Source organism: Amblyraja radiata, chromosome 7 (assembly GCF_010909765.2).
Source record: "Amblyraja radiata isolate CabotCenter1 chromosome 7, sAmbRad1.1.pri, whole genome shotgun sequence".
NCBI lineage: Eukaryota > Metazoa > Chordata > Chondrichthyes > Rajiformes > Rajidae > Amblyraja > Amblyraja radiata.
The window spans coordinates 42,915,274-42,930,032 of NC_045962.1; the positions used below are offsets into that span (position 1 = coordinate 42,915,274).

General features: G+C 45.1%; 1 protein-coding gene across 1 annotated transcript in view; it reads right to left on the reverse strand.

The window, feature by feature from the left end:
* fn1 (fibronectin 1) overlaps window positions 1-14,759 on the reverse strand; it is a 94,990-nt gene that overhangs the window by 38,823 nt on the left and 41,408 nt on the right. The window contains exons 20-27 of the mRNA XM_033023497.1: window positions 13,845-14,039; window positions 9,284-9,556; window positions 6,761-7,027; window positions 6,012-6,106; window positions 5,051-5,219; window positions 4,320-4,400; window positions 2,057-2,248; window positions 828-1,100 (exon numbers count right to left, since the gene is read on the reverse strand). Of these exons, the coding sequence (XP_032879388.1) occupies window positions 828-1,100; window positions 2,057-2,248; window positions 4,320-4,400; window positions 5,051-5,219; window positions 6,012-6,106; window positions 6,761-7,027; window positions 9,284-9,556; window positions 13,845-14,039 (1,545 nt within the window). The remainder of the gene's footprint in view (window positions 1-827; window positions 1,101-2,056; window positions 2,249-4,319; window positions 4,401-5,050; window positions 5,220-6,011; window positions 6,107-6,760; window positions 7,028-9,283; window positions 9,557-13,844; window positions 14,040-14,759) is intronic.

Here is a 14,759-nt window from a genome sequence, read left to right on the forward strand (position 1 = left end):
CTGAGATAAGAATGAAAACTGTGGTATCACATCAGGTGGGTCAGTCACTTGGGAGGAGAGATTTTACTAATTTTACCTAAATTCAGGATTTAACAGGATTGGACTGCTTGGATCATGCCCTCAATTACCATTGGGACATCTAGTCACTCAAAACAAGACCAGCCCCATCTTAGTTTAGTTTAGAGATACAGAGTGGAAACAGGCCCTTCGGCCCGCCGGGTCCGCGCCGATCAGCGATCCCCGCATTTTAACATTATCCCACACCCACTAGGGACAATTTTTACATTTACCAAGCCAATTTACCTGTATGTCTTTCGAGTGTGGAAGGAAAACTAAGATCTCGGAGAAAACCCACGCAGGTCACGGGGAGAACGTACAAACTTCGTAGACAGCGCCCGTAGTCGGGATCGAACCCGGGTCTCCGACTGTATTGGCTGTAAGGCAACTCTACCGCTGCACCACTGTGCCGCCCTGATTCCACAATCTTCAAATGCCCCTCCATGCCCACCCCCCTGGGGGTGCAGATTTCCACTGCACTTTGTGTGAAGACACGGATCCTACGTTAAAATGTGCACCCCCTTTGTCGGGTGCCATGGCCAATGCCGCTCTTGCATGCATTAACCAAACATATACATCTCAGGCCCACCATCATGTCATGCACACTTTGGGGAGGGTTGGGTAGTGCTGGATGGGGGGAAAAAGTGCAGGTGGATGAAAAACCACCCCGGCGCCTGACGCACTCAAAGAGAGTCCATTGTTTTCCGCGAGAAAATGCAGTGCTGGGTGGGGGTATTAGAATGAGGAGAAAAATTAGCTTAAAAATTCACCGGTTTGCTGTTTCCGAGTAGTTGCAACATTCCCACCACCCTCTATCAGGGTGATGACACTGATGTCGTAATCAATTCCGGGTTCCAGGCCGTGCACAGTATAGTATCCCGTCGATGCGCTCAGAAAGTCTTCAAAAATGGGAACGGTCTCCCCCGCCGCTATGACAGTGATGCGGTAGCCAGTAATGGCCGAAAAATTAAGCGGCGTCCACCTCAAGCCGATGGTCGTGTCACTTACGTCAACGAAGGTCAGGTCAGTGAGTTGGGGGATTTCTGGTCGGTTGAATGGCAACAAGGAAGCATTAAAGATGCAAAACAAAAAAAATCTGAATGCAGCACAGCGTGATATAGTTTGTAAAGAGTGAAAATTGCAAGCGTTCAAAAGGTGATATGCAACAGGATCTCCTAATTGTGCAGATGGAATACAAGCCATTATAACAGAACCAACTATAACTTTTCTTTCTCTTTCCACAGGGGTTGCCTAACCTAGTTTCTAGCGTTGACCATTTTTATTTTGGGTTTTCAGAATCTGCAGTTTATCTGACTGTCTACCACACAGGCAGTCTGCTATTGTGGGGTTTAATTCTTGGAGATATTTCCACGTCAATGTGTGGGATTTCCACTCTACCATGGCTCAACCATCTGCTGGGTGTCATCCACAAAGTGGTGCTGAAGGAATGTTCTGCACAGACCTATCCTTCACAAATGCGACAAATAGCCATCAGCCCGGCAACCCTCTCCTTCAAGAGCAGATAGTCAGACAATGAGGTGCAGCAAGTGGTCTGTTGGGCAGACCTATTACAGACTATAACACACTTGCCTTTTTCCAACTGTTCTCAACAGCCTCCAAACTTTGGATGATGCCTTGTTTGACAATATAATAACATTCAGATCTTCCTCATATCACCTTTATAACGTAATGGAAAGCTTTCAATTGCCAATGATCAAAGTTAGTGAAAGGCACAGCTCAAGGCGACAGAGGTTTAAAAATCTGAAGCAAATAAAATAAGCCCAGCTGTCAATGGAAGCCATTTTGTGGCCTTGGCATCTGCATTTTAAGCATGAAAATATAGTACTTCAGTTGTGGAGTTGGGAGAAAGCAAGCGTGGTGGTTCAGAAGCTAAGGTAGGGGGCTGCCTTAGTCGGATCTTGCAGTGTATCAGTCTCTGTCAAATCTATGTTTAGGACAAAACACAACCATCATGTGACCAGGCCTCTGTCTTAATTACCTTGGGTTATCTCCGTGGTTAATGGCAAACTTTCCATCTGGCCCTTGAGGCTAAAAACACTGATGTCATATTCAACACCAGGGGCCAATTTGTCCAGGGTCCAGTAAGTGATGTGAGGTTCCAGGATCTCCTCTATCATGTTACCAGGTTGGCCTGGTTTTGGAGTAGCTGTTACTCGATAGCCCGTGACACCTGGATCAAATGCACACACACGCAAACAGACATATAGAATATTTCAGTAAAATATGGCAGGGCAGATTTATTTCATCATGTAAAATACTCAAGAACAGGGGTGTTAATTTATGGCCTTCCATTACCTGATTGTTCTCAATGGATTTGCCAATCGTGTTAATGGGAAGTTAATCCATGAGGGATTGTCGCCCTGATAAACTGACAGCCGGCTTGGATAGCTTACAACCCTACAAATGGGCACCAAAATCTCCAATTTCAGGTAAAACGCTCCCTTCCACTCCCCCTCTTTTCTCCTGTGATCTACCCATTTCCTAAGCCATAAGGTCATAAGCATTAGGTCAAGTCTACTCCGCCATTCAATCGTTACTGATCTATCTCTCCTTCCTAACCCCATTCTCCTGCCTTCTCCCCCAAACCAGACATCAGTACTAATCAAAATGTCTTCTACTATCCCAGTTTTTCTCCCCCTCATCCCTTGGCCCCTCCATCTATATCCCTCCCTCTGGATTTATATTTCACTCTCCACTCCCTTTTGTCTTTTTATCCCCATCTGTCATCCTTTCATCTCATTTTCATCTCTTTGTCCATCCATTGTCAATCAGAGAGCCTCCTTGCTTGTTTCCACCGATCACTTGCTAGGCTTTATCCCTCACCCACCTATCTTTCAACTTTCTGCCCCCTACTACAATCAGTGTGCAGAAGGGTTAGAAACATAGAAACATAGAAACATAGAAAGGCCACCTATCCTTGTCCTCCCGAGTTACTCTAGCATTTTGAGTTCTACCTAGGATTCCAGCATTAGCAGTTCCTTTTGTCTCCAGTCGGCCCTTTGGGATGGGAATCTGGAGGCCAAAAGCATCCCGATGCCAGACAATTGATTCTGTGAGGCGGCACAAATGGTGTGCGAGTCCTGCCTTGTTTTAAAACAGTTGAGGAATGCTGGAATGAAAGACGAGGCTTAAACTCCTATAGCACCTTCATCATCCTCACAAAGTCAATGAATTACTATTTAAGGTGGTCTCTGTTGTGATGGAGGGGATGCATGGCAGCCAATATTCACATGGCAAGTTCCCACAAAGCAGTGAAATGACTGTTCTTTATCATTTACAGAGTCTCAACAATTTTATTCTTATTGTGTGCGATGGTTCCATGTAACCAAAGGCAGGTGGACTAGAGTCACAATCAGCCAGGCTGATTCATGTAGGGGAGCTTCCTTTTTAAAGGATGCTCATGAAAGAGTTGGGACTTTTCACATGTCACTTTTATCGGTTACAGTAGTCTTATTATGGAGAATTAAAGCTTACGTGGCTCACAATCTCTGGAATACATGTGCAGGGAAGGCAAGGATAGTCATTACATTGAAGAACAAGAGAAAGCACTTTTTCACGATATGGCTTGCCAGATAGAGGGAAGGAACAGGGGCAAGTTACAAGTTTAAATATCCATCAGGCTATGGTGGTTGGTGTAGAAGGGATCTGGATAGGGCCTCTGGCTGACGGTCGGCAATGAGGAAGGAGGCAGCTGCGTGATACAAAGACCTGTTGACTGGCATTGCAACCTGGCGGGGAGGGTGGTGGTGTGAAGATAGGAAGCTGTAGAATGTGACAGGAAATGGTGGGCCAGAAACATGGTCTGACTGATAACACTCAATGTTTTCTAATGACCGGGGATAGGTTTGTGAAACCTACGGGGGAATCGGAGAGCAAGATTTTTGAATAAAGGAATGGAAGGGGGTGCGGTTGGTGCTAGAGGTTCAGAGTTAGTAGCTCCACCATGGAATTATAAAATGGCAGAGCATACTCAAGGGGTCAAATGGCCTATTCCTGCTCCAATCTTTTAAAACACATACCTGGGCTTGGATTTGAGATCACAGCCGTGGGCTTTGTGAGGTGAGGGGATTGACTAAGATGGTTCTGAAACCTAGGCTACTGTGTAATGCTTCAGATATTCAGAACAGCTCCTAGATCAAGGACAATGCTGTTATATTGAAGGTACTTCTATAAGATTCCAAGCTCAATCCATTCCCGAACCATGCCCAAAGTAAACCATTTGAATTGTTGGTGGACGTTACCTGGTGTCCGTCCTTCTTCCCAATACATTTTCTTCCCCAATCTTTCCGAATAAATTTGCAGGTTGATTGGTGGGGCGATTTCTGCATGAGCACAAAAATAATTCAGTTTACAGAATGCCAACCCGAAATTGCTTTATTTATGAGGCATGTTTGATCCCACCACATGGCACCATTTTGCAATATGCATAAAGAGGCATTCCCGTGTCTTATATACTATAGGTTGGGGTTTGGCATTGGTGTGAAGTTTGGGGAAGATGGTTTGGAGTTGATAAGAGTGCTTGGTAACATCTCAATTAACAGCACAAAAAACAGCTTGTTTAATTTCCACTGGGGTTATTAGATATGAGAATTTCAAAATGTGTGGATCTTAGGAGCTTTTAAGATTTGGGAACACAGCTCAGTGAAACATCTCAGGACGACGAGCAGACAAGATCTGGTACAAGGTAGGCAGGTTACCAATGGTTTGGTAGTAAAGTCTGGTTTGCACATAGCATCACGAGGAGTATAGCAAGCCATAGAACTAGGCAGACCATAGCATGCCCACCAATGTTGGAGTGAAAGAAGTAGGAGATGTAACTCATATTAAAGGAGTGCATAGTTTTCCATGACAGATAGGGCTGGAATTGGCCAGGCAAGGGCAAAAGGAACAAGTCTAACTGTAATTACCCCATGAGCCCAAGAAGATTATCTCGCACTCTTGCTTTAGAGTGGCCGCGATCAGAGAGACTTACTTGTTACAACCTTCTTGACAACGGGACTCCCCTGTTCCTGGTTATCCACAAGTGCTGTAATGGATACAGTATAATCTATCCCAGGGGTCATGCCAGAGATGAGGATATTCCCATTGTCTGTGATTACTTCACGAGGACTTTCTCCACCTTGGGAGGGCCGGACATTAACCTTTAAGAATAAAATTAGTCAGTGAACAAAAATTGTGCAATGACTGTTAGGTCCACAGTGTTTGTGGTGTTTATTCATTTGGGTCCACTCTCAAAAACCCTGATATTCAAGAAATTCCATTGTGAAAGTTATTATTGAATCTCTTCAAATTATACTTTGAAGCTGTGTTGCAGACCATAACTCCTGGCTGTGTAAACATGTACAACTACAAAACTACAACAAAGCATCAATTCTGCACAAGAATAGCCAATTATGCTTGGCGCTCGTCACTGGACTGAGACATGAACCTACAGTATTAGAATTATTTTCCCTTATGACATTGAATCTATGTCGGCACAGAGGGAAACACATTCCCCACTGATTTTCCCTGCAACCTATCTTCCCCACATTCCCATCAACTTCCCCCAAATTCTATCATTGGGGCAATTTATTATTGGTGGCCATTTACCCTTCCAACCCACACATCATTGGCACAGGAAAATAGAGGAACCATGTATTTTTCTTCCAAGCAGAATGTGTACATTCCACAGACAGCATTAGAGATTAGGATTGAACCCATCTCACTAGAGCTATAAGGTAGTAGAACTACTGCTGCTATTCTCTGCCGTCCCTCCAACTGAGAATAGAAGTGCACCCACTGCAGTGATCCATTGTTCTAAATTCTCTAACACATACACATTTATTTTTGGCCCTTGGTTCTTGCTGTCCCCCCAATTGCAGGAAAGTATTCTCACTTCCACCTGCCCAACCCCCCTTTATCATTACTGAACATATGTGTTTGTTATCATTTACCTTGAATGATACCCTGGGCATTGGCGTCCAAGTAATTCTAATAGATGTGTCTGTCACCTCAGTGTTGAAGTTAGGTACTGGCCCCAGTGTCTCTACTGTGAAATACAAATAAACGGAATTAAATATACATCTCTGATGGACTTTACTCTGATTTTTTTGAGGTGGGGTGAGGGGCAGATTTATTCATCTCAAATTTTCAGTACCATATTAACTAGTGTAGCTGAATATAAAAATAAACCAGGCCTTGCCATTGGCAGTCAGGAACAGCTGTTAGCACTAGTTGGAAGGCAGACTCATCACCCCCACACCTGAGGATTGGGCAACTTCCCATTGAATTGTCTGCCTTGTGTAGTGGGAGGAGATGGCAATATAGCCAGATCCCAGATGTCATGGGGAGGAACAGTGGAAATAGATAGTGGCAGAGCAAACAAAGGCATTTAACCTCCACAGTCTGGTGCTAGTAACCCAGGAAATATCATGAGGAATGATCTTGGAAGATTGCACATTGATTCGTGCTTCTGGGTGGGATGAGCTGCACGATGATTGCAAGCCACTTCCTCTGCTCACCCCACACCCACCTGTGCATAAATTAAACTTCGACTAATGTGGATGGATAAGGCTGGCATTGAGCCAAAGGAAGAATGCAAGGGCTTTATCTGTGGCATAGTTGGTGCCGGTGTTTGGTGCCAGGGTAGGGAAGGAAGAGGAGAAATATTGAGGTTTGGAGACACAAAGGGGTAAGGACTTACAAGTCGTTACAACATCATGAATCCTTGGGCTTTCAATGTTGCCTTGCTTTGCCACAAGAGCAACACTGTACTCGGTCCCGGGCAGCAGTCCGCTCAGCTGATGGCGTGTGACACTTGGATGGAGTCCTAGAGTTTTGGGTTTATTGTTGATCGTCGGGCTCCAGGTGAGAAAATAGTTAGTAATTTTTGCTCTGGAAGGATTCCAGGTCACCAGCACCGACGAATTTGTGATGCCTACAAAGTCCAGGTTAGTCGGAGTATCAAGTTCTGCATGGGAAGTGAAATACACGTCAAAACTCACATCATGGAAACAACATACAGAGAGTTGAGGAGCAGACCGTAGTAATCACAGGGGCAAGATTTAGATACAGCAACACAACACTCAGAGGAAATATTCATGCCCTCCAACAATAACCATCACTACCTCAGGCCAACCCAATCCCAGCTGCATTGCAGTATGAGTGTGGTTCTAGTTGTAGGGGGCGTGAAATATAACAGTCAATTTGTGAATGGTACCATCAAAGATGCGATTATGACTACATAACCCATGTCAGTAAAATTGATAAATGTTGGCCAGGACCAGGGAGGTTCTACTGCAGTTGTACAGGGTCTTGGTGAGACCACACCTGGAGTATTGCGTACAGTTTTGGTCTCCTAATCTGAGGAAAGACATTCTTGCCATAGAGGGAGTACAGAGAAGGTTCACCAGATTGATTCCTGGGATGTCAGGACTTTCATATGAAGAAAGACTGGATAGACTCGGTTTGTACTCGCTAGAATTTAGAAGATTGAGGGGGGATCTTATAGAAACTTACAAAATTCTTAAGGGGTTGGACAGGCTAGATACAGGAAGATTGTTCCCGATGTTGGGGAAGTCCAGAACAAGGGGTCAGTTTAAGGATAAGGGGGAAATCTTTTAGGACCGAGATGAGGAAAACATTTTTCACACAGAGAGTGGTGAATCTCTGGAATTCTCTGCCACAGAAGGTAGTTGAGGCCAGTTCATTGGCTATACTTAAGAGGGAGTTAGATGTGGCCCTGGTGGCTAAAGGGATCAGGGGGTATGGAGAGAAGGCAGGTACAGGATACTGAGTTGGATGATCAGCCATGATCATATTGAATGGCGGTGCAGGCTCGAAGGGCCGAATGGCCTACTCCTGCACTTATTTTCTATGTTTCTATGAACCCTATTAGGCTTCCATGCCTTCCCTAGATTTTATCATGAAACAATGCCACTAAACCGTCCACACAGGCGCACGACTCTAAAGCAAACCGGATGGGGTGGATTGACCAGGCTCGCTCAATAGCAGGCAAACTCTCCTGTAAACAGCTACACAGCATGGAAACAGGCCTTTCAGCCCACTGCATTCATAGTAACCATCCATTCAACTAATCCTAATTCTGTTTTATTCTCCCCATGTTCTCACCAATTCTCCCCAGATTTTACCATGCATTAGGGGTAATTTACAGTGACCAATTAATTTACCATCTTGCATGTATTTGGGATGTGGGAGTGAACTGGCACACCTGGAAGAAACCCCATACACAGTGGAAATATTCATGCCCTCCAACAATAACCATCACTAACTCAGGCCATCCCAATCCCAGTTGCATTGCAGTATGAGTGCAAAGGAGCAAAGGAGGTGGGGATTGAACCCAGGTCATTGTAGTTGAGAAGCAGCAGTTCAACTAGTTGCGCTATTATGCTACCTCTGACCTGTGCCATTCCCTTCTGGCCTACATTCATCTTTCAATGAATATGATGACATCAAGATGACCTGGTCAATATGACAGTGATCCTTATGGGAGTTTGTTGCATGCAGATTGCCTCTGATATATTATGTCCAATATACAAGAATGGTACTGGCCCCAACTGTCTTGTAAAGCTCATCTTGAAATCATGAAAAGCACGCTATAAGTTGATTTTTTTTCTTTGAACACTATTCCCACATGTGTGCAGTCCCAGTTGTAATTCCCTTAGGAGGTTGTTGGTTGATACTTATTAGGATCCCATCATGCTGTGCAGTCTGCTTGCGACAATTCATAATAAGTGTAAAAACTTGGAAATAGTGGAGCCCAGGAGGGTGGGGATGAAGGACCAGCCTGTTGACAGAAGAGGAATGCAATACTGCGTGTGACAGGTACTCTGAGCCAAGAGAAATAAAGGGGATGTCATTAAAACCAATTGAATGACAAAACAATAGTAATTTATTTAACTGGAATTGATTAACTGGAATCCTTTTTAGGGCAGTAAGGGGAATGAAGCCTCTCTCCATGGAATTGACACCTCTTTTTTTCTGTAGTTTGAGGGAGCCGCGGCGTTTGCATTGGAGATGCCACATAACTGAGGCTGAGAACCTGCCTGAACCCAATCCAGTGACGGCGCTAACCTGTGCATCTCCAAGACCAGTAGCAGCAGAACTCCACTGGGGTGATTCTAGGGTTTCATCTACACCCAACTTAATTGGTGACAGAGACAATTGTAACAGGTTCCTGGCCTGACCTTGCATTGCTCAGACTTACTGGTGGCTTGCTCCCCGATTAGCGGGCTGCTCTTTCTCCCATCGTCCATTGCGTACACACGAAAGCGATAAGTAGACCCCGGCTCCAGGTTGGTGATCTGAACGTAGCTACTCTTAGAAATAGGCAGGGAGATGACTGGCCGGCCTCGATCGCTGATCTGTTGGACTGTGACCGCGTAGTTTGGTTTCTTGCCGATTGGTGGTGTCCATGAGACAATAAACGTGGTGTCAGTGATGGCACTGAACTTTATTTTTGTAGGAGGCTTCGTGATATCTGGAAGAAACAATGGATATGAGCAAGGTAGGATCACAGCAACATTACCCTCCTTGTCTCATCCTCCTCCCATTCCCAAAACCTGAGCATAGGCATCTAGGCTGCAGCACTGATCATGCGAAGTGGACAGTTCTGAACTAAAACTAAAGGAAGGCTGATTGAAGGAGACCTTTTATGGCAGGGAATGTGAAAGAGGTTTGTCCCAAGTATCAACATCTCATCTGTCAATCCTCAAGGTTATCAACAGTTCCCCTCAAGATCTTATTATCTGGTCAAAGATTCTCTGTGGAATCCTGTTTGCAGACAGACCCCCTTTCTCCTTAACAATCTCCCTTGGAAGACTGACAGGAAACCCGTAATATCATTAGGTCAATTATGGACAGATTGATTCAGTCTGACGCAGGGTTGGCTGGAAATGTTATATTCAAATATTATAAGCCAATAATTTAGGATAATCTTAGTAGTTACCCAGGGCACAGCATGGATTCCTTCATGGTCTGAATGGCATTTAGGGTGGTGTTGACCCCCCCCCCCCTTCCCCCTTGTCCCCCTCTAGATAGGTTTCAAGAGACATCTCCGCCACTGCTAACACATCCAGCTGCTCTCTGTCCACTGATGGGCCCCAACAACAACTTCTGGACCTCAATTCTGTCAATTAACCTTCTGCACAGCCACTGTTTCTGGGAAAGCAGGGTTTGTGCAGTTCTTGGTAGTGTCTCAAATGAAAAAAACACTTAAAAAGACGTAAGAGACGAGAAACAGTCCACATTGGCAGGGTTTTGGAACAGATGCGCAATATTGAACTCTTCAATATTGGCACTTAGATTTGTCTCCCACAGAATTTTCAGCGTGAAAAAAAAAGAAACTGCATTTATATAGCACAAGTAACAGTTATAAAACTGTTATTTGTAACTGTCCAGACTTGTAACAGGTTGTAAATGTTAGTGTGCAACTGATAGAGTTGCTGGCTCCATCCTGATCTCCAATGCTGATCATCTGAAATTTACCATGAACCGGGCATGATATTCACCTCCAGAAAAAATATAGGTAGTATTGTCCGAGGGTTCAGGAGGGGCAGGGTCTAGGGGCAGCGCCCCCTGAAGCTCCTGCACTTTGAATAAATTGAAGTGATTCCCAAGCTTTCTGCTGGTAGTTTACATAACCAAAGCTTAGAATTTACCTAACACATAACCAGTAAAATAACCGCCAAAGGGTATATATTTCATGAAACAAGAGGACATGACTTCAGAATTAAGGGACAGAAGTTTAGGGGTAACATGAGGGAGAACTTCTTTACTCAGAGAGTGGTAGCGGTGTGGAATGAGCTTCCAGTGGAAGTGGTGGAGGCAGGTTCGTTGGTATCAGTTAAAAATAAATTGGATAGGCATATGGATGAGAAGGGAATGGAGGGTTATGGTATGAGTGCAGGCAGGTGGGACTAAGGGTAAAAAGTTGTTCGGCATGGACTTGTAGGGCCGAGATGGCCTGTTTCCGTGCTGTAATTGTTACATGGTTATACAGGAGTAGGCCATTCGGCCCATCGAGCCAGCACCGCCATTCACTATTATCCGTTTCTGCCTTCTCCCCATATCCCTTGACTCTGCTATCTTTAAGAGCTCGATCTAACTGTCTTGAAAGCCTCCAGAGAATTGGTCTCCACTGCATTCCGAGGCAGAGAATTCCAGATTCACAACTCTCTGGGCGAAAAAGCCTTTCCTCATCTCAGTTCCAAATGGTCTACCCCTTATTCATAAACTGTGGCCCCTGGTTCTGGACTCTCCCAGCATTGGGAACATGTTTCCTGCCTCTATCGTGTCCAAACCCTTAATAATCTTATATGTTTCAACAAATTACTTCATACAGCTAAAAATATCTTTACAAAAAATGTTACCTGAAATGTCTCTTTGCCTAGCACTGAGATGAGAAAATCTTTTTCACTGAGAGTTGTGAATTTGTGGAATTCTCTGCCACAGAAGGCAGTGGTCTCATCTCCTTCAGCAGCACCTCGGTCTCCCTTCTTGAGCTCAGACACCCACTTCACCTACACTCACTTCTCCTCACCTACACCTGGACTAAATCCATCGCCTCACTAAACCCCTCGCCTTGATACCTCACTACCAAACTTCTCCTCACACCTAAATCTCACTTCGACTAAACCGTACCTCACTAAACCTCGCCCCTTAAATAAACCTCACTAAACTTCACCTCACACCTTAATCCCACCTCCCCTCAATTTAACTAAACCTCCCACCTCACGACTAAACCACACCTCACACCTAATCCGCGCCTCCACTATTCGCCGCCTCTCACTCGCTCCTGTTGGCAGCGCCTCACATTAGCGGAGCAGCTCCAACCAGGGGGGCGGGACCAGGCGCGGAGAGGCGGCGATTATGTGTGAGGTGGAGTTTAGTCGTGAGGTGGGAGGTTTTAGTGACTTTAAGTGTGAGGTGAAGTTTAGTCGACGCGAGGTTTCGTAGTGAGTTGTGAGGCGAGTTTTAGGCAAGACGAGGTTTAGTCTAATCAAGGGATTTAGTCGAGGTGAAAAAATCTAGGAAAACTTCTAGGAAAATCAAAAAAATCGGAATTCCGATTTAAATCAGAAGAATATCACGCATGCATGATCTCATTGTTTCCTCTAGTTTCCCCCTGGTGCAAAGATGTTCGGATTGGTAGGTTGGTTGGCCAGTTTAATTGCCCCTGTTTGTGTGGGTGAGGTGGTAAAATCTAAGAGGGCGTTGATAGGAATGTGGTGAGAATAAAATGGGATCAGTATGAACAGGCATTTTGAAAATGGAGCAGCCTTGAGAGGCAAGTGTCCTTTGGTATTGGTATTTATATTTGAGTAATTATGTGTACTGAAATACAGTGAATCCAGGAAAATCACACCATACAAAATGGCATCAAGGAGCACAAAATAAAAAATAACCAAGTGTGCAGAATATAGTATTACAGCTACAGAGGAAGTGCAGATGGAACATGATTGGTAATTCTTGCCATTTCAAAGAATGTAGCACCTTCTTCGGTTTGAAAATCTTTTTGATATGCTGAGACTAGCATTAAGATGCAATTCTTCAGTGCCTAAAGGGCCTGTCCCACCAGCATGCGACTCCATGTCACGTGGTCGCTTGAGCCATACGGCCTCGCTGGGCCGGTCCCACTTCGATCGCTGGAGCCATATGGAGTTATGCGGGACTGGTCCCAACATCGCGCGAGGCTCCGAAAAACTGACACTGTCCAACAATTCCGTGCAGCAACGGCCTGTCGGCCCGCAGCCGCATTGAGGCCGCCTGCAGCCGCATTGAGGCTGTACGCAGCGTCTCGACGCCGTACGCAGCGTCTTGACGGTGTACGCCTAGCGCGTGGCGTTGCGCAATGACGTCACCACCCGACGCCGTGCGACGTTTAAATTCAGTTGGCCTGCCTCCTGCCCAGCTGATTGGTGAGTTTGATGTCGGGACCAGCCCCGCACAACTCCAGACGGCTCCGCGGTTGGAAGTGGGACGGGCCCCGCGAGGCCGTACACCTCAAGCCACCACGTTTGGTCGTGCTAGACGCATGCAATCGCATGCTGGTGGGACAGGCCCTTTAAAGATATCACCTTGCTACAAGTGGATTGTGATTTCTCAGTTCGGTAGATCTACAGGGCCAACATACCTGAAAGTAGCACATTGGAGTATTGTGCACAATACTGATAACTTTGTTCAAGTAAGTTTTGAAGTACACATTTAGTTTCTTCTTTATATTCTTGCACATGTTTTCAGTGAGTTCATACTTGTCAAAAAATACACCGTGAGAAATTGGATGTACTCACGTGGATATGTGTTTGGAAACAGTTTTCTAATAGGGTGAAATTTTGAACGAGCCAGTTGGACTCCGTGGCCATTCGTTAAATTTATTCACTGTATTTTTTTTGGCTCTGTGGTGAGAATCAGCTGACTACTCTAACCGGTGTGTCTTAAATGAAGAGTAAAGAATTTGGTACCAGTGGATCTTTGTACCAACTGTATGGTTGGGTGCTGCTCCTTTGCTAGGCATAGCCCCAAGACCTTCCTATCTCTATGCAAGATCCTCCACTGTTCCTCCAGAGTTTAGAAATGAGCAGAAATGGACACTTTGCAGGACTCCCAGCCTGCAGAGCCTTGAGATTAGCTTCAGCGACCATCTTTCCATTAGTTGGTTTTCCCCAAATCAGTTCCTTCTCTTTATCTATCTATCTCTCTGCAAACAGCCTGTGCTCTAGAGATTCATGTCTGCCTTGCCCTAAACCGCACGGACGAGTGCTTTGTACCTGGGATTGGATTACCCGTTGTAGAATGCAGGATGAGCAGAGGGGCACTCTCCTGGTTCTCTTCCACGGAGTAGATGTTGATGCTATACTTGGTGCCAGGGTTGAGGTCAGTAAGGGTCAGATTGGTGGTGGTACTAGGCAGATTGATCTCGGTGCTGGCCCCTTCCACAGAGGGCTTGTACACCACCCGGTAACCTGCAGAGAGAAGCCCAGATAAAACGTTAACCATGCCATTAGTCATGCTGCACCTTCTTCATACTATTGTTGTAAGCGATCAGCAATGCTTAGCGCTCCCACTTGCTGTTTATCTCCAATCCCCTCCTCCCTCTGTCACCGGAAATTAATATTTTCGCTCCTTCCCATTTCTAACAAAAGATGCTTGACCGGATGAGTATTTTAAGCTGTTTCTGCTTTTCATTTTAGATTTCCACCATCTTTGGTTGGCCCCATGTCCACCCCAGCTGGTTAGTCTCTACCATTCTGTAACCTCTCCTCCTAGAAGGTAGTCATTGTTCAAATGGCCTACAAGCCAGTCACAGGTTATTAAACAGCAAGAGGTATCATCTCTGCCTAACCATACTGTGGTGCATTACTGGGAATCAGAGCCCTGCTGTTCTCACAAAAAATCCCCTCATTGCCTGGAGACGAAGAGAAAAGTGAGGCCATGTAATAGATATGCTACAAAATATCAATCAATGAGCAACCACTTAGGTCTTTGTGACATGCTGGTAATTCTCAATTGGTCTCTTAATTAAGTTGTATCTCTCTATAAAACTTGAACTTGCATTAAAAAGAAAGTACTGTTTTGGAAACGTTTTAGCACTTTACTGGTGCAGTGGTTAAGGTATTGAGACGAGTAACCCAGAAGACCGTGTGTGTGTATGTGTATGTATGTGTCCAATCTGGTGACAGCTA